At 43.2% G+C, this 21,269-nt stretch overlaps 1 protein-coding gene across 1 annotated transcript in view; it reads right to left on the bottom strand.

Moving 5' to 3' along the window:
• ERN1 (endoplasmic reticulum to nucleus signaling 1) overlaps positions 1-20,926 on the bottom strand; it is a 371,447-nt gene extending 350,521 nt beyond the window's left edge. The window contains exon 1 of the mRNA XM_069199936.1: positions 20,745-20,926. Within this exon, the coding sequence (XP_069056037.1) occupies positions 20,745-20,804 (60 nt within the window). The 5' untranslated portion in view covers positions 20,805-20,926. The remainder of the gene's footprint in view (positions 1-20,744) is intronic.
• Positions 20,927-21,269: the final 343 nt, after the last annotated feature.

The following is a 21,269-nucleotide window of genomic DNA, read 5'->3' as shown; positions in this document are numbered from 1 at the left end:
ATGGATCTTTATAATGCTGATTAATAGTTTATTGTGTCCTGCGATTCGTTTCTGTTTGTTCAAATTTATTATGCTGTCTCTTTCCTGACCTTGAAGTGAAACAGTATGGAAGACGCATTTCTTCAACTTAATGCCCGAGTGAGGTGTTTCTCCTGCATCATCAGATCAACGTAAACTAAATAGCCTCGCCTCCTTGTTTCACAGCGCAGTATTGATCTTTCTTCAGCTGTTCCTTCCCTTTTCCCGGTGTCTTGTGTCTTTCAGCCCCTGGGAGCCCAGTGATTGCTATAGATCGGACAAGCTAACAACTGCACAATAAGGAACTCCTGTGTTTAACGTCACAACAACATATACACATTTAGTATATACCATTGTGTCCCGTCGCTTGGAGAAGACGTTTACATTTTGCGTGCCATGAGCCAAAGTGGATAAATAAACACACGGAGAATCCGGCTGCAAAGAATGGCTTCTCAAACTCTACGGCCTTGGATGAATCCCGCTTAAGCGGATAGTCTGAGCATGTGTGACCTTTTTAAAAGCTGTTAAGGCTCACCTGCAATACTTTTTCAGTTTTTCGTCCTGGGAACGTCATTGGCGGGGGGGGTTGGGGGGGGTCTCAGAAGGCGAAGGGCCGGACATAGGGGGTGAAGGGCAGCAAGCAGGATCCAAACAGCAACAAACGGGAGGTGAAAGGCAGCAAGTGCAACTAACTCAAAAGTAGTGGACATTCTGGAGCTTTTTGAAGCCAAAATTGGTGACATTTCGGTCTCCTTCAGTGCTGCTGGCCTGTGATTTGTGAAACGTCATAGCTCATGGTGCAGGCTCATGATTGGCTGGTGTCCTCCAATCAGAGAGCTCCATTACAAATGGCTGTGAAAAGGAAACAAACTTACTTGCGACGTTGGAAAGTACATTTCTGATAACATTTGTAAATATTAAAATTATTTCGGTGTTCGTTTCTTAAATTACCACTCACCCATTTTTAAAGAAAAGTAATTTGTATATTTGAGCGACGTTTTATTTCGAATTGTTATTCTCTCAGTGACTTATTGACAGGCAGTCACAAGTGCAGTTATCTTGCAGGCACTAGGGTGATGATTTCAATGGTGTAGCAGGTGTAGTGGCATCAGGGCCAAACGTTGTCAGAACTCCTCTAAACACAAGAAATTGCTATAATTTTACTATAAAACAGGCAGACACAAGTGCAGTTATCTTGCAGGCATTAGGGCCATGATTTGAAAGGTGCAGCAGGTGCCGTGGCACCAGGACCACGGGGTATCAGAACCCCCCTAAACAGATTATTGCTAAATGTTACTACTAAATAGGCTGACAAGGGCAGTTATCTAGCAGGCACTAGGTTCATTATTTCAATGGTGCAGCAGGTGCAGTGGCACCAGGAACCAAAGCTCTATGCACCCAACTAAACACTTATTATTATTGCTATATATTACAACTAAACTGGCAGTCACAAGTGAAGTTACCTTGCAGACACTAGAGTCATGGTTTTTAATGTTGCAGGAGGTGCAGTGGCACTGATGCCACAAGGTGCCAGAACTCATCTAACCACAGATTATTGTTAAATGTAACTACTAAACAGCAAGTTACAAATGAGGTTATCTTGAATGCATTAAGGTCATGATTTGAATGGTGCTCTTACTGGAGAAGCGTGAATCAAATGCTTAGTCTAGAGTTGGGCTGTGCCACTGTCATTCTGCAGAAGTCTCTATTCTGGATTGGACACATTAGTATTTCAGGTTTCGAGAGGTTCAAAAACAAAGACTCCATTTTTTAATTTTGGGCCTGCAGGATAATTGTCTTCCTCGTGCCAAGACTGGAAAAATGCCAACACAGTATGGATTCTGAAAACTGCCAATGTGTCTAGAGCAATAAGTCCTACAGCTGATCACTCGGTGAGAAACAGTGTCTTGATGCAGCCTCTTTAATGCACTCTGCTCACCGAGCAGAAGACCCTCCTTTGTTTTGAACTCTAGTGACCCACAGCCGTACCTTAAACTGTCATATGGCAAAACTTACAGAAGTCCAAAACAAGTAAATAAATACGTTAGAAATGAAGTTGGGACTAGAAATGAAGAAATGAAGTCCAGACTGTTTATGCTTACATGGGAGTAAATTTCTAATTTGATATCAACGCTTAAGGAATTCTGGAAGTACACCTGGGATTCTGTAACTGTTGCAGGTATACATTAATACACTAGCCATAACTTTGTCCACATAAAAAACAGCAACTGCACATTTCTACATATGGAAGGGTATAGCGAAAGGGCATTTCCCCCTGCTAACTTGATGGGAGGAACATATAAAAAGCCCCTTCTACATCCCACTTAAAACCCTACCACGACTTAAACATTCATGACCATGCCCTCCGTGTTGCCACTACAAAACAACATTTAAGCCTGCTGATGACAGGAGACAATCTAATAGTGTATCAACATGTTGGTGAGTACGAACAAACTTTCAAATAAACGGATGTTCAAAAACCTTTGCTAGTGGCCGCACCCAACAACTGTATAAAACCGGTCCCTTGAAGAAGATTTTCCCACAGAAGTTCCACCATGTGGGCAAAATGTCCATGTGAACGAATAACATATGCAATAGCAAAAACCACACCATTCTGGATTCTGTGCATAAGGAATGGGATTTTCCCTTGAAAATGCGTTATGTGGGCAGTAGATCTGAACTCCAGTGTGCAAATACATTTGTGAAGCAAGTCCATAATGTCGGTCCTTGGATTTGAAAAGCTGGGCTAGCTAGGACTATCTTTTTGACTTCACTGGGCGGATAGAATATTCTAAAGAGGTAAAGAAGGAAATTGGTATTTCTGACTAAACAAGTTGGCAAAAGTGGGCTGGCTCTTTAAAAGGAGGTTTATCTGAGAGGTAAGAAGGATTTTCTATAGCAGGTTACACTGTCCCAGTCTTGAATCTGGAAGGAATTTATGGCACTACACACAAAAAAACAAAAAACCTTACTCTATTATTGTGTGACAATCCTCTTATTGAATTCCAAAATCCCGATCTTCACATCAAAGCACCTTACACTTTTATAACTGTTTGCTTACTCTCAGAACTGGGGCAGCCTGTCCAGCAAACACTTCACATTCCAGCAGGTCGTATTGCAAGGAGCCCGGTGATATAGATTGATTCAATGCACTCACTGCTGGGAATACAGTTATACAGATGCTAGATGAAACCAAAGACAATTCCAGAACAGAGGATCCAGAGAATGGAGTGAGTGGAAAAAGAGAGAAGCACAAGAGAGCTTGGTCACAGACAAAAGCTGGAGGTTTGATCTCAATGCTGGGTAGTACAGCTGGCACCGTGGGAAACACTGTGCACTGTATTGAAAACTAGGTCATACTTCATTAAGCGGACCATGGTGCTGGTAGATAACCACCACCCTGCCCATCAGTGATCTCCATGAAACTGATATAAGTACTAGATTTAAATTAATGTAAACATGGAGATCATTAATTGTGCTTATGTTTTTGTTATGATTAACACTGGCTTTAGTAATAGGTTGCAATTCAATTTGTAACTTGGTTGTGGCAGCCTGCTTGGATAATGAGATTATGATACATGTGGTTTATTAAAGCCTTATACAATGCAGATTTCTTAGTTAACGTTGCACTCGTGTAGCTTGGCAGCAGTCTGCATATATATATATATATATATATATATATATATATATTTATATATATATATATATATATACACACACACACACACACACACACACACACACATATACACACACACACACATACACACACACACACACACATTAGATCTTTCTTTATACAATGTATAGGGTTATGTGGGTCAAAAGGAGACTTCGGTTTATGTTCTCTTCTGATCCTCCGTTATCTACCTTTAAGTAGGACTTGTTGGGCACCATTTTGCACGGTTTTATTATTGCACAAACATAATACCATTGGGTAAACAAACATACATTCATTATTGTTTTTTTGCGAACAGATTCGACTGCCAGAAAAGAACCTTTGCAAATTAACTAGTGACTTGAGGAATACAGTCCGAATTCCCCAGAGCGCACTGGCTGGTTTTCTCAAAATAGATTGCAACTGTTGAAGAACATCAACTGCGGTCAAATCGAAAACTGGCTAACTCGGGACATACGGGAGCGTTTAGGTAATTGTTGCTTTGCACAAGGGGAAGGACTCAAAAATGTCTCCATGGCTGCAAGTTCACATTTCTGTAGAACCTTTTAAGGAGACACACACCCAGACTCTTTGGGGAGACCAGGTTATTTTTCTACCGGCACTGGTATTTTGGGCTTGATGAATTTATCAAATGTTAAATATTTGCCATGAAGGTACAGTATTGAGTGGTAAGCGCTGCCAAGGAGCAGATTCATTGGAGCGAGCAGGCATCAAGCACGCAGCAGAGAGCCGAAGGGCAATGAGAGGGAGGGGTCTTCACAGCCAGAAGGCGGACCTTACAGGCACGCGGTGGAACTTCGATGGAGGCCTTACATAAAGGGAACAACGAACGCACACCTAACCTGCAGAAAACATTACTTAGAAAGAGGGGGTGAAGAGAGTGTGAGTTTAGCTGACAATCAGCACATAATGCAGCACTTAGGTGACACATATTAAATACAGACAATGATGCAAAAGGATAGAGGTATTTGCACAGGCAATGGTGGATGGGCAAAGCAGTTTCTTGTCAGGTATTTCATTAAGGACTTAAGTTTCTGCGTGTAGTGGGAATACGCACTGAATCAGAGGCGTTGATGTTACTACACTGCTGAGGAATGCTTCGTTTCAATTTGCATCTGCGGATTTTCCTCTTATTTTTCTCAACACCAGTTTATCTCAAGGCCCATAGTGTGATGTACCATAAACAGACAGAACATGTCCGATCTGAGGCCTTACTTTCACAGCCTGCTTGCTGGGGTAAAAGAGGGAGGAGAACTAGCGATGGTCTAGCATGAGCTGTGCTGCAATTAACAGTATCCAATTCTTTGTGGGGAGGGACCACGTCTTCCAGCTCTAAAGGCTCCATTTCATCCGCTGTTACCCGGCCAGTGGTTACTCTTGCCTCACTTCTACCCTCATCATGGCCTGTCCTGCCGTTACCAGTGCTCTATGCTCAGTACCTTGTCCACGTGGGTTGTATGATGGAATCACACATGCCTTAAGAATGCAGTCCCAACTACGACCACGTCTTTACCAGGCATGCCTTTACCACGCATGCCTTTACAACGAATTTCGATGTAAAAGCATGTTTGGTAAAGGAACATACATGGTAAATTCTCCCCACCCTGCCCTCTTACACATGATAACATACTCCACCCCGCCCCCAGCCCTTAAAACTGACCCTTCCACCCCCTGCCCTAAACTGCCCTTCTCCTGCCCTGAGCCCTAAAAGTAACCCACCCTGTCCTAAAAACTACCCCAATAAGGCATGACACTATTATGTGTGTGAGACCACCTAGTCCGTAAAAGGAACTCCCCTTTGTATAATACAGCCACCCTTATAGAGACACTCAAATACACACTTCCCATTGTACGAACCCATACCTAGCCGGTATCACTAACTGAGGGTACACTGATCCAGTCTCACCCTCACCATTTACTACCCCACACTTTCAGTGGTTTATGGATACCAAAAACTACTACACGCACCCCACCCGAAACCTAAAATTGACCAAGGGGAAACGGCACGCATGGCTCTGCACGCGTTGTTAAGGCCGTTTCCCATCCAAGTGTGCTGCAATTCTATCCGGTCCACGTTACCTCTGCCATGAACTATGCTGCAATTCGAAACGCTCAGTTTTTAGGTCACACATCTCAGATAGCGCTGCCTGGTTGTAAAAGACCTATGGTGAACATAGGGGGCTTACAGCCTGTCCATTGCTTATGGCTGGTTGGTTTAATCACTATCTTTAGCTTACTTCTTATTCCATGTCTTGCCTTCCTCTCCTAGTGTTTGCCCTTCGCCTAGAGCAGTGGTTCCCAACCTGTGGTCTGCGAAGCCTCCTCAGGGGGTCCGTGACTGCTTAGAAAATTAAATAATACTAACAGATTAGGTCCGCAGTTTTCAGTAATGACTGAGTGGAGGGTCCCCAGATTCCAGTAATGATAAAGTGGGGGTCCTCAGAAGTCAAAAGGTTGGGAACCACTGGCCTAGAGCATATGTTCTTTACAATCTTTTTGACTGGCTAACTTGTATCCTTCTATCGCTCACATTTAGGGAACAATTGTTTCCTTTGCATTCAGCACTCCATAAACAGCACTCAGGTGTTCTACCTCTGTCCACCGTGAGCTACTTCTGCCCCTGAAATACCCACCACCCCATGCTTTGTTGCACTCACCCACTCCATGCTTAGCTGTAAAGGAACATGAACAGGGGTGCTGTTGCAGGGGTGAAGACTGAAGAGATGACCAAGAGTTGCTTTGTGCTGCATTCCATATATTGCATGAAAGCACAAGTTGCCAGACAAGGGCTAATATGGCACTTGTGGCACGTTCCTCTGTTGCACTCAGCTGGCGCCTGAAGTGCAAGGTGTACTTAGCATAACACTTCTCCTGGAGGCCTAAAAATCTGCTCTCTGGGCTACTAATGAGGACTAAATGGATGAGTCCTTTGGAAAGTAAACTAGATTTTGGCAAGTGTCCCCTTTAAATTCTGAAACTTCCCCATTCTTTGGGAATTCTGTTTAGAGTTTCAAGAGTGAAAAGTATTTGACAAATAAACCATGCTATTTATAAAGATTGAAAGCATTGAATTCAATGCACAGTTTTGAGATTCCATCAGATAAAAGCACTGGAGGGAAAAACAAGAACTTGAGTGGGTTTTTTTATGTTACCTTTTTCTAATCAAATACTTTATAGACAAACATTGGCAAAGCCAACAGCTTGGAACTTGCATTCTAAAAGGTCAGACCTGCTGGATTTGCCTATTCTTGTCCCCTACGGTGACTACTGGTATTACAGCTAGCAGAGCTTCATTTTTAGATTCTACCTACCAGACAGAGCAAGCTGTCTGACTAGGTATTGTGAACTTAGTGAGCTTAGAGCCCACCCACTGGACACCATTGGTTGGCTTTATTGCCACTCCTTTGCTTGCTTCTTATTTGATGGCTTGCCTTCACTCGTGTTTGTCCCTCTCCTACATCATAGAATGTTTTCAATCCTTTTCACTGGCTAAATACAAAAATGCTTCTCATCATGATTGAAATGTGCTTTACTAATAAAGTGTTTCTATTTAGCCATGAGAGATAACAACTATTGTGCAGCATCGCCATGGGCATTTCCTTTTCTCCACACTATGCGAACCTCACTATGGGATGGTGGGAGATGGAATATGGATGGGGTCAAGACAATCAGCAAGCACTGGAAAAAAACATCCTTTTGCTGAAATATATTGATGGCTGTTTTTAAAATGGAATGTCACCAAAAAAGGATGCTTTGATGTACTGTGACAATCTGAATAACAATGACCAAGGCTTACATTTCAGATGATCAGTAAGCAATACTTGTGTGAGTTTGTTAGACGTTTTGGTTTATGTAGAAGAAGACAAAATAGAAAACACTATTTAGAAAAGACACTGCAACTAACAGCATCTTACATGGAACGAGCTTCCACCCCAAGCCACTAATCAACAGTATACTTTGATAAGAAACTGCTCAAAGGATCTGGGCACACAAGAAACATATGAGAAGTTTCAAACAGACTCCAACAAAGGGGCTACAGACAAAGATCTCAAAAAAAGTCTGAAGAGAGTCAAATCTAAATCCTGTTTGGAAAATCTGGTGCCGAGTGAGAAACAAGTCCAGGATATCAATAATCAACCTCAGCTTAGATTGATCCATACATATAGCAAAAAGAGGAACAAGATCCGTGAAATATTTAATAAGCAAAGGCATCTAATTCCCAAAGACCCAGATACTGGCAAACAGTTGAGAGACAAGTGCCATCACTAAAGGATAAACTAGTGAGGAGCTATTTTATGGATCAAACAACAAAACCTTGGCTTGAAGACCTACAATCTGGGTTCAAAAAGTGCTACAGTTACAAAGCATGCAAAATTGAAACAAAGTGTCTTAGACAGACACAATCGAGCCATTCAAATAAACACAAAATAACTTGAAACTCCCAATATGTGGTATATGCAACTGAATGTACATTCAGGCTGAAATATGTAGGCAGTACCACCGGTATGCTCAAAAACGAATACTGGAACATATAAGTGCAGTTAAACATAAAGGACATGACATATGCTGTTGGCAAACATTTGGTTCAATGTCATTATAATGATTGAAAAACATTACAATACCACGGAATTGACATGGGTCCACTCCATGAGCAAGGTGGAAGCCGTACACTAACTTTGTGACAACTAGAATTTAAGTATTTCATCCGGTTGAGAACTCTTCATTTGGACTCAATAACAATGAAGAACTGTTTGTGCACTTGTAATATCACATTGAGACAGATACGCCCTTGATATGTGCAATTTAAGTACTATACTTAGATTGTAACACCACTATTTTGTGACATATTGCTTTACATGGATTATGTTTGAAAGAAAATGACATAAATAATTAATACCAGCATATTATACCCAGCATATACTCCTTACCACCAGGGTCAGATTAGATGAACGTACTATACATGTATTGCCATAAACTCTTCTATTAGACTACAGTAACACAAAAATTGACACTAGTGAAACTAGATGTTATTGACTGTGTCATACTAATGATTGTCATGATTCCTTATCCATGTAAAAGTATACATCAGCACCATTAAATACCCTTAAGATAGAATCCAGTGTTCTACACGTATGATGAGCACACTGTTATGAAGAACTGACACAATGTGCTGTAGAATATATATTGCACAACTGATGTAACAATTATTTTACAAGATATTGGACCCTGGAGCACACATACTAAGCAAAAATACAGTTGCATTGCTTTTAACTGTTCATTTTTTGTGACTTGACTACATTAAAACTACACACCCTAATAATGGCTCATTATGGACGACATGGACTTGGCCTATATAAGGCGAAACTGATGAGGGGCTCAACAACCATGACCAAGACCATTTGGGTCGAAACGCATTGGTGGGACTGTTTTGTGCAATAAATCACTTGGACAACAGAGTTCCTTGGAGTGCAGTCGACTCAGACATTGGCACCAGCTTACAAGTTTGCCGCTCACTTGGATCGCCATGACATTTTTTTATATACAGTGCCGTTTCATAGTGACACCTGCACTGCACGATTTTACGAGATAGCACATAGGCATGCATACATCAAGCATGCAAAGGTCTACAAAATAACAGACGCAACACCACAGCTTTTTTTTTTTTTTTTTTTTTTTTTTTTTTTAAGATTCCTTTAACCATGCTTCACAGCATTGTTAGTCGATGCCATACACCGCTGCCAAAGGGATTGTCAAAACGAACAGGTCTCAAAGGCAAGTTCTATTACTTGTTCTTGATCTACTGCTTCTTTCTTCCCTGCCAACTACTAGTGCTGCACCGCCTCTAATGACACATAGGAATTAATCCAGGGGCTTCCTAATTGTTCTGGACCATTCAGCAGCTTTTGATACACAGCACCAAGAGGAACCAAGCCCCATGCCATAGATATCTAGAAGCCTTCAGGTTCAAGTGTTTTGCTTCCTTCCTCAAATATTAAACAAAACAAAACAAACAAAAAAAAGAAAAGAACACAAGTGAGGAGAGAACTGGCCTGAACCAGAATGGTAAACTCAGAACATGTGAAAATGTTCTGTGATGCTGTAGAGAGTTACATATTCTCAATCTTTACATGAAACTTCTAGGGATCGAGATGACGTCCAGCGACAACCTCCACAAGCATGCAGATGCTGTAAATGCACACCTCCTACATAGAACACACACACTCCACCTATACAGAAAACATTGGGGGGTACTATTACGCATAGGGGACACTTTCTCTCCTTAAAATAGGTGCGCAAAAAGAGAAAGGGCACTCTACTATGCTGATTGTACTGCCCCCAGGGCAGCCACATTCAAGTGAAAAACTGAGCACCTGCTTTAAAGCCTCTACGCGTTTCACTGTGCGAGTGACTGCACCTGCCTACAAGGGTATGTCTGAGGGGACCATTGGATCCCCTTTCCCTCCTTCAGAGGGCTACCATCAGGGGGCGCATTGACCTTTTAGGTGGCGCACGGTTATTGCACATTCTGAGCGCTTCTTTGTCCCTGCGCCCATGTCTAATACTGAGCAGAGGCAGAGTGATTCACGGCCCCATGAAAATGAGCGAACACACTCTGGTAACTGTGCTGACACCAGTGCTACCGATATTACAGAAGGGGCCGAACAACCGTCTGCAGCACCTTCTGTATTACCAAAGAGCTCCAAGGGTGTGCAAAGCAGGCGCAAATGCCCGCAGCACCCCCAGTGCTCTTCCATAATACAGCCCCTACTATTAATTCACTGGCTACAGCATCAATCAATCAATTGATCAGTTTTTGTAAAGCGCAAATACTCACCTGTGAGGGTCTCAAGGCGCAGGTGGTGGGTCTGGGCCTCATTTGAAGAGCCATGTTTTGAGGTTCTTCCTGAAGATATTGAGAGTTGGGCTTTGTCTGAGGTGCATGGGCCAGCTCTTAGCTGCGAGGTATGCAAAAGATCTTCCTCCGGCGGTGGTTTTCCAGATTCGTGGGACGGTAGCCAATGCCTGCTGGGTGGAGGGGACTGGCGGGGTTATGGAAGGAGATGGGACGGTTCAGGTAGGCCGGTATGATGTTGTACAGTAGGTGTGGGTGAGTAGTGTGCTGTTGATTCACTTCTCTACTGGGAGCCAATGGGCGGTCCTCAGGTTTTGGGAGATGTGTTCTTGGCGAGGAGGTTCAGGACTAGTCTTGAGGTGGTATTTTGGGTGATTTGTAGTTTCCTGATGTACTTTGTTGTGGTGCCGGCGTAGAGTGCGTTGCCGTAGTCGAGCTTGCTAGTGACTAGGGCATTGGTGATTATTTTGCTGCAGTCGACCGGGATCCATTTGAAGATTTTGCGGAGTTGGCAGAGGGTGTGGCAGCAGGAAGAGGTGACTGCGTTTATCTGTCGGGTCATTGATAGGCTGGAGTCGAGGATGATTCCTAGGATGCAGGCGTGGTCAGTCAGAGTAGGTGGTACGCTGAGCGATGTGGACCACTAGGACTCGACCCAGGCTGAGGTGGAGTTTCTTGTCCGAGGTGAGCTTGAGGCACCTCGCCCTCATTCAGGCTGCAACGGCTTTCATCCTGGTGTGAAAGTTCCTCTTAGCTTTGTCCAAGTCTTCAGTGAGAAATATAATGAGTTGTGTGTCCTCGGCGTATGACACGATGTTCATTTCGTGGTCTCTGACAATGGCTGCCAGTGGGGCCATGAATATGTTGAAGACTGCTGGGCTCAGGGAGGATCCCTGAGGGACTCCGTATCGGACTTCTGTAGGATCCATTGCAAGGATTTTCCACGCATTCCTGCATCATGGAGTCTGGTGCATAAGGTGCTGTGGAAGACTGTGTCGAAGGCTGCTGATAGATCGAAGAGTAGGAGTGCTGCGGTATGTCCGCGGTCGAGGAGTGTGAGGATGTCATCGGTGGCTGCAAGAAGAGCCGTCTCCGTGCTGCAGTTGCTGCGGAATCTAGACTGGGAGGTATCCAGAGAGTTGTTGTCATCAAGGAATTATCGCAGCTGCAAATTTATGCCATTTTCCAGGACTTTGGCTGGGTAGGGTAGCAGCGAGATGGGTCGGACGTTCTTGAGCTCTGATGGATCTGCTGTGGGATTTTTCAGGAGGGGGCATGTTTCCAATTTTCGGAGAAGGTGGCTGTTGTGATGGAGCAGTTCATCGTCTTGCAGAGTTCTGGGGCGATGGATGCATTGGCTCCGTTGTAGATGTGGATAGGACAGGGGTCTGTTGGAGCTCCAGAGTGAATCCTGTTCATGATGATTTCAGTCTCTTCTGTGGTGAGCGTAGACCAGCTGTGGATGGTTCCGGTTGTCTGTTGTGGCTGAAACTGAGATTGCATTTCCAGCAGGAAAAAGGGCCGTGGGTGTCCTTAGGAGATGTGGTGTAGCAGGCACGGAGACGTCCGGTGTTAAGGAGGTGGAGGGTCTTGGCGCTATTCATGGAGGGTGGCCAAGGAATGCTTTGTCGGAGATCTGAGGTTTCTGGCACCAGGTGCAGTTCAGGCGCAGACGGGCTTGCCTTTGGAGTGCCATGGGCGCGACCGCTGTGCGCAGCGCCCATTATAAAGGGGAGGGAGGTAGGGGGTCCTGTCAGCTGGGAGGCGAGAAAGAGCTTTGCGGGTCAGGGCCACAGGGGCAGCAGTGGCGCAGGGAGGAACACTGGAGGAAGAAGGGGGGGGGAGAGTAAAAAGGGGGGGGGGGGGGGAAGAGTAAAAAGAGCCAGAAAAAGTGAAAAACTAAGTAAAAGAAGAAAGGCAGGAGTAAAGAGACAGAGAGAGAGACAGAGGATACTTACTTGCTGGTGGCCACTAGGCCACCAGGGTTGAGACGCAGACAGGAGCCTGCGGGTGCAGGCGAGCCTTGAACTAAGAGTCAGGCAAACTCTCAGTTTGTTCCCTGAGGCAGAGGCAGAAGCAGTAGCAGAAGCACCCCTATCACTCAGTTGGTAACTTGGAATTTACTTAAGGCAGACTAATTACTTTTTCTATTTTTATACTCTAACTGAAGCCCTTTTCTCAGATTCAGTTATAGAGATCCTTTTCCTGTCTGTGTTTTGCCCAATTTTTTTTATATTACTGCGCTGATCGCCTGATTTCATTGCTCAGTTACACAGGATCCCTAGCAGAGTGGAAAAAGGCTTAGGTCATCCCCCTACTGATAAAGCCTAATGCTGATCTCGTTATCCTAAGCAACTGTCACGTAGGCTCTCATTATTCTAATGAGACTACTGGATTTGAGCGGCAAAATTGCCTGAGGTCTGTGTGTTTGGGGGGGGGGTCTAACCCACTACAGGTGACACCTGTCGGCCTAATCCGGGTTTTTTGCTTGGGCTAACTAGCAGTGCCTTATCTCTACCCAAAAGCAGGGACGACTGGGCAGCCGAGCGCATGACACAACTGACTCCTCAGGGAAACCGTTGTCACTCAGATCTCATCCGTTTCTCTTGGTTACATTAGTCTCACACATAGAAGGACAATCAGAGGCAATATATGTTTCAATAAGGTTTTTAATTAAGCAACTGCATCTTAGATAGCAAAGCATGTACTGCAATAACCAGAACGATAAACCATGACAGGATTAAAATTGTGACAAGGAGAGTGAAACATACAAATAACGCTACCAAATCACTAGAGTCAATAGACTAACTCCTACCTAGGCTATATTACAGACCAGCATGTTAAGCTCTATTTCTGCCCTTCAGGTGCCCCTGGGAAGACATCCCCCATCATACCCGAGCAAGAGGCCTGAAGTCTGCGCAAGGAGCTGTAGTGAAGCGTTCAGCAATCAGCATACAGTCGAGGTCATCTGGCTGGAATCTCCCTCTCACGTGTATGGGACAGCAAAGTGTTTTTATAATAAAACATCTGATGTTCCGAGAAAATGTCCCTACGTAAGGATGTGTATGTTTCTATGAATAACAGAGACAAAGCTTTACCACGTTTACCGGCAACCTAGGTTACTGCAGCCTTGAGAGAAGCACAGAGTGAAAGAAATGTCTTGTTTAAGAACGCAGTGCTAGCCTAGGCAAAGAATAGCTACATAGAGAGAAATAAAACGACTGCAAATGTGGCTATTGTTAAAATAATAAACAAAGCTGAATAAAATAGATCTAGGTTAAAGTGCACAGCGGCAGGCCTGGTTTCGCTAAAATAACGTGAATGAAGCTATGACTAAAATTATCATATCCGCCCTATCCTAAAGGCTAGAATTTTGTAACATTAAGTGAACTAACAGTGTTTGTTTTGGGAAGAACAATAAACTTCTTGACCTGGTTCAATTTGGGCTTCGTCCCATTCATGGGATAGAAACTGCCTTACAGATATTTACAGAGAATCTTCACTTGATCGTGCATCAAGATGGTCCTGATTCTTTATTATCTTTGTGCAGCCTTTTTCACCATCTCCCATGAAATTCTCTGCTGCTGGTTGTGCCACTTGGCATTCTGTTGGGTGAAGTCTTTTCTAAGAGATCAATTTCAGGTCATCTGCCAAACCGTCAATTAAAATCACGAAAACTCCACCTTTAGCTCTATAAATGTACACTATTATATGTGCGCACTTGCCACTCTGATCAGATTATTTGTCTTTCCCATAAGGCATATACCAATGACTCGCAAACTATGTAACTGTTTAGTGACAATGCTAACCATATTCAAGAACAAATCTGCAACTGTATATGTGCAGCAGCATCCTGACTGAGAATGGATTATTTGAACCTCAGTGGCAAAACCGAGGTCCGGATCTTTAAGACAACCGCCCCCCAACCTCCCATCTGGCTCCATGCCTGGTAGCCACAAGAACTTGGTGCCAATACAGCCCAAACTCTGGGCATTATTTTTGGATCTCAATCTTTTAAGGAACAAGTCAGTAAGGTCACTGCACTGTGCATCTTCAGTAAGCAGTCTTACGCAAGTTGATTCCTTTTCTGCTACAGAATTATAAGCAGCCAATGGTGCAGGTGTATATTCTTTCACGACCTGACTACTGCAAATCCCTTTATCTGGAGCAACTGACACAACAACTGTAATATGTTCAAAATTCAATGCCTACATGGTTGTTGGCCTAACCCCTCCCCCCCAAGTCTGCAATTTCCCATCATTTGAACTATCACCACTGGCTTCCAGTAGTCAATTCAACATCATCCCAGTCGTAAGGGTCAGCACTGTTTTCTATTGGAGGACAGAATTAAGTTAACCCCTTCGTTGCCATGCCTTTTCCCTCTCAGGTGCCAGGCCTTTTTTTTGGGCTATTTGGGGTTCCCCTGGAGGAGACCAAGAAATTAACCAAAATACAGCAAATTTTTAGTTTTCTTTTCTTCTTTAAATGGGAAAAAGGGCTACAGAAGAAGGCAGACTTGAGTCAGAAAACCACATTTGTCAACACAGTTTTGGCATTTTACTGGAACATACCCCATTTTTACTATTTGTTTTTGCTTTTAGCCTCCTTCCAGTTAGTGACAGAAATGGGTGTCAAACTAATGCTGGATCCCGGACAGCTGAATATTTCTAAAAAAGTAGATACAAGTCTGAATTCAGCAGGGGGTCATTTGTGTAGATCCTACAAGGCTTCCCTACAGAAAATAACAGCTGAAATAAAAAAAATATGGACACTGAGGTGAAAAACACAATTTTTCTCCATGTTTTACTCTGTAACTTTTTACTGCAATGTCAGATTTTCAAAAGCAATATATTGGTACGTCTGCTCATCTCTTCTGGTTGCGAGGATATTTAAGGGTTGTAGGTTCATCAAGAACTCTAGGTACCCAGAGCCAATAAAGGAGCTGCACCTTGCAAAGGGTTTTCACTGTATACCAGGAATACACAATTCATTTGGTGAAATATAAAGAGTTAAAAGTAGGTATCAAGGAAACCTTTGTATTTCCAAAATGGGCACAAGATAAGGTGTTGAGAAGCAGTGGTTATTTGCACATCTCTGAATTCTGGGATCCCCATACTAGCATGTGAATTACAGGGCGTTTCTGAAATAGATGTCTTTTTTACACACTGTCTTACATTTGGAAACAAAATGCACAGAAAGACAAGGGGCAATAACACTTGTTCTGCTATTTTGTGTTCCCCCAAGTCTCCCAATAAAAATGGTACCTCACTTGTGTGGGTAGGCCTAATGCCCGTGACAGGAAATACAACATGGACACATCACATTTTTACACTGAAATCTGATCTGTTTTTTGGAAAGTGCCTAGCTGTGGATTTTGGCCTCGTGCTCAGCTGGCACCTAGGGAAACCTAGCAAACTTACACATTTTTGAAAACTAGACACCTAGGGGAATTCAGAGTGGGGTAACCTATGGTGCGGTCACCAGGTTCTGTTACCCAGAATCCTTTGCAAACCTCAAAATTTGGGGTGGGGGTGGACACGTTCTACTCACATTTCAGTGCTGCAAAGCTCTGGAATCTGTGGGGAGCCACAAACTTCCATCTACCCAGCGTTCCCCCAGGTCTCCTGATAAAAATGTGTGGGTAGGCCTAGTGTCCACGAAATGCCCCAAAACACTATGTGGACACATCAAAATTATCAAATACAAAACAAACTGTTTTTGTGGGGGTGCAGGGCACCTGCATTTTTGGTGCTGGGCTCAGCAGCCATCTAGGGAAATCTACCAAACCCAAACATTTCTAAAAACTAGACTCCCGAGGGAGTCCAGGGAGGTCTGACTCGCGTGGATTCCCCCCCCAGTGTTTTCTTACCCAGAATTCTCAGCAAACCTCAAATTTATCTTAAGAAAAAAAAGAAGAAGAAATGGCCTATAATAAATTTGCCCGCTCCAGAGTCAAGATCTTTGCCTATGGGGTCGCTCCCCATCTGTAAAACATTTTTTTTTTTAAGCCGGGTGTCTAGTGGTTTCTGCCCCCCGTGAGATTGGCCTAATAAAATAGGCCTCGTAATTTGCACCCCCAGGGGTGCGATCCTTGCCGAAGGGGTCGCTCCCCACATGTGTAAAAGTAATCCGGGCGGGAGTGGAAGCGATTCCCCTTTGCTCAAGGGTCCGTACCAGGACGAGGTGGTTACATCCGTGGCACCACGGATGAGACCACCTTGCCCTGGGCACCCAAGCGGTTAAACATTGTCTATCTCATCTAATAGCCCTACTACTTCATAAATATGTTGATCTAGGAAGTATCCTCAGTATGCCAAGGCCTCGGAACGCATCCAGTCTCAATACTTTCATCATATGAATTCTAGACCTATGAAATCTGCAGAGTGCTAAATGCATCCATTCCAAAAGAACTCTCAACTGAGCTATCAACTAATCTGTCTCTAACAGCTGCCCACAGAAACCTAAAGACCAGAGTATTCAATTGATACTGCTGAGTAAACCAGGTGTTGGTCTTAAAATATTTCATCAGACTGAAGCACCTAAAAATTTGGAATTCACCTATTGATTTCTTCTCATCTCCCAGCCACCCTATTTCCCTTTGTCACCATGCCAGTCACTCAGTCCTTTAATTTTTCCAAATGACCACTCTGGCCCTGCCCTTGTTATCAGTAGAGCAATCTGGTACCTACTTACTTGGGATTGGCAGTACTATACAGAATAAGAAAATAAATAAAATACAGTGCAAGACATTATTGTCCAGGCTCTTGGATTCAACGAAGAGACCAATGACCAGACTGGCAGCCACAAAGAAGTATGGTCAGGGCTGGCTTTAGCGCTGGTGATGCCAGTCACAACAATTTTCGGCCCCCATGACCTCCTCCTCGGATTCCCTCACTACCACCAGGCAAAACGGTCCCTCATCTCTCCATAGTCCCTCTCACACATATATTTAATTTGTTTTAAAGCACTGATAAATGCTGGATTTTCTACTAAGAATGTATATCTACCTAAAGTAAACATTTTAGCAACATTAGGAATAGATAATGAAAGAGTGAGAAAAAGAAAACATAACATCCTAACCTGTTTTATGCAGTTTGTGCATGCAGCTCTTTCATGCATGTTCGTAACAGTCACTGTTGTTTGTGAGGGCTGTATCGTATGAACTGCATTAACAAAAGAATCTCTGTGACAAAGCAGTAACCCACTTAGCTATCCACATAGAATACAGATCTGTGATCTGCACTGTACGTGTTCTTTGCGGCAGGAATATTAACCCTCTGCACTACTTTATGGAGTCAAAACTACCACTAGACAAAACTATGATCTCTCTCTAGAAGGAACATTAGTCATAAGAGATATCTTGACATTTTTATTGCTGCCTGAAAGCTAGACATACAAGGAACTCTAAAGCAGGCGTTTTTAAATTAGGAGTAATTGCTAAACACAGCACCCCCTCCCTAGGTCAGAGCCCAGCGAGGCCACACCAGTCGCACTGCCCTAAAGCCGACACTGAACAAGGTAGATCATTCAAAGTGCTAAGAGGAGTGTTGATACTTTCATTACATAGAACACACTGGTCATGTAGGCAATATTTTTTCCTGCCTGTGCTACAATAATACGCAAGGTGCATTACAGACTAAAATTCTTGTTACTCACATTGATAGCAAAAACGGGCCCTTTGGCCCACGAGCTGCATATGCAGAATGATTTCTAATTCAAGCCCAGAGGACCAATGACATGATTAACTCTCGCTAAGATCACCCCGAACGTGGGCGTCCAAGAATCCTCTTCAGGGGTCAGTGGGGTGCAACCGACATATCTCATGGAATTCCCCAAACGCCTCCCTAGCCCCCCAAAAAAACACCAAGGATAAGGTAATCATAGTGCTGGTTCACTCATGGGTGTCTTGTACTCACGGTCTGTCCCCGTTCAGAATGGCTTGGTTACCTTACGAAGTACTACACGGCTAGTTGAGTAAACAAAATACATCTTCTGCATGTGGCATTCTTTCAGGTGTATCAGGCCAGCGGAAGAGAACAGAACGTACTGGTGATCAGCACCAGCAGATAACAAAATAATAGACATTAACAAATTCACTATTGAAATGCATTTTGAGCACCAGCCCAATTGTAATTAACTTTCAACGCATAGGCCTTAAACAAAAAATGTATATATATATATATATCAAAGAATCAAATATGTTTAGCCAGTTCAACCTTATGAATAGCAAAACAAGTCATGCGAAGGCTACATATAAGAATTATTTATAAGTACAGAGAGGCAAGGTTACCATCAAAATGATTTCTGTAAGCAAATGCATATCTTAATGCACGAATTTCAGCATGTGCAAGTGTTGCTTTAAAAAGCTTGTTTATTCTAAACCAAGACCCAATGACGGGAAAAAACGTTCAACTAAGGAACACAAAGAATACAAAACTCATTATATTTGATTAACAGGAACACCAGGAAAGGTCAGACTCCGACTCTCCATTTAGGTCAGCAACCATTCTATTGTTATAACACAACATTATTATTATTATAATAAGAAATGGATATCGGAAAGGAATACGGATTGAGAACAGGCACACAGGATCAGTTTTCAAAATCCTTTCCATGCGGCAATTAATGACAGACAACTAAAACAGGTTACATATGTGGCAAGAATAAATAGGTACTTGTCCAATGAAACACACATTTGGTAATAAAAAATGTTCAACTGACATATCTTAAGGTATATATTAAGCATCTCCTCAACTAAAAGCAGTCAAACCCGTGGAGAAAAAAAACCGGATGTCTGGGTCTGCTACAAATTGCGTTTACAAAGGAATATAATTTCCCTTTAGGGTCTCGGATAACATGTACAACGCACCATGCTGCCCCAACTTTCGTTAGTTTAGTTACATTACTTTCAGACATAGTGTCATCTTAGAATTTGGTGCTTGTACAATCTATGTTGTTAAAATTACAACTTTAATGGAAATCATCGTGAACGCATATATTAATATTTTACAATCTCTCACTGATGCAATAGATATCGTAAGTACTTGTGCAGAAATGTATCCGCCAATATTACATATTACATAAAAAGTATGGGTTAAACAATCCAAAATAATTACTGAAGGTAATCTTAATAGCACAATGTAGTTAAACAATACTAAACAGCACTACTTCTAGCGTTGTTTGACTAGGTGAGTCACTTTATAATTATAGCTACTCGTTTGCTTATAATAGACATACAAGAAAGAGCACCTCGCCTGTTAGAAGTAACAACACAATACATACTGACATCTGCATGCATATATTATTGTAAGCGGAAGGCAGGGATACGATATATGACGAGGGTGAATATATAGGGATACCCGAAGCGCCCATTGTAGCGGTACTTGGCAGAATATAAAGGTCAATACCCGATAGAGAAACAATGTGGGAGGACAGAATTTTGGCATATGGATTGTACTACAGTGCGATACGTGGGGGTAGTGTGATTGGGGCAAGTTACTGGGACGTGTGTGGTATAAGCAAAAAAAGGAATATACCTGGTACGGGTAAGCGCACGCTGCTGACATATGTGGTGCCCTGCAATTCAACAATCTGAATCCGGGGTGGGGAGGGGGCTTCTATGGTCTATAAACTGAGAACTAGTGATTACAGCAATTTTAAAACGTATTTACAAAGCTTGAAAATGCAAAACTCGAGTACTTCTAATGGGGATGAAAATAGGGGCAGCTGGCATTGCTATGGCAACATTACAGCGTAAGATATGTGGCAGCAAGCACAAGTATGGTGCATCAAGTTTCTACTTGTTGAGGTATGTTGGGGTTACCCGGTAAAAGTATAGTGATTGGGAATCAGGTTCATGTCAAAGGTGTAGTGTTGGGGAGGGCAGTGAATGGCACAGGTGTGATAAGTTGGTCATAGCAGAGACATGAAGTAAAGGGTGGAGGGCTAGGTACGTTCTAGAACTATGCTACATAGAAAACAAGTCACACGCATCCCTCTGGTAAGGAAAGGAGATTCGGTGATAGACGGGATCCCAAAACAGGCTTGGGTCATCTGATCTGCGGTGGAAACATATATCCTGCGTCCGGAGTACCTACATTACCGGGCACTCACTTGAGCTCAGGGAACAAAGTTATCTCTGCTCACTTGCAAGCAACACACCGGCCTCTCTCTGGCTGCATCTTCAGCACTCACCCATAACAGGATCAGCAGGCAGCTTAGTACAAGGGTCTGGGGGCGAAGGACTCCCTCCATTTTTACTGCCTCCGCTCCTCAGTGTGCTGCGAGGGGCCGACAGGCTGGCTCGGTTAAATCCTCGAAACTCCAGAACTGGTGCGTTTCCTCCATCACTGCAAAACAGTGTGCGCTCTCTGCCGCTTCCGGCAGGAGGAGCAGTCTGTGACGTCACATAATCCCCGCCCAACCTCACGCCCTTCCATCCTTTCAGTGGCCATTTACTGGCATCGGCATCAAAACGAACGAAGGACTTACACGAGTAACCCCTCGTGCCAATTTCCGAACCAAAAAAACGAAACTGCCATCTTAAAAATGAAATAATTCACAAGTGGAAAGTTGTTTTAAAGTAGAATGAAATGTAAAAATCGCATGTACTGTGTATATTTAGTTTAAAGTAAATTATGTTTAAATTGCAATTATTTAAGCTCTTACCACCGCATAAGGCGGCATTTAAGTGCTTATGTCATATTAGCACGCTACATT

Source organism: Pleurodeles waltl, chromosome 7 (assembly GCF_031143425.1).
Source record: "Pleurodeles waltl isolate 20211129_DDA chromosome 7, aPleWal1.hap1.20221129, whole genome shotgun sequence".
Taxonomy (NCBI): domain Eukaryota; kingdom Metazoa; phylum Chordata; class Amphibia; order Caudata; family Salamandridae; genus Pleurodeles; species Pleurodeles waltl.
This window is presented reverse-complemented; position numbering and strand designations above follow the sequence as displayed.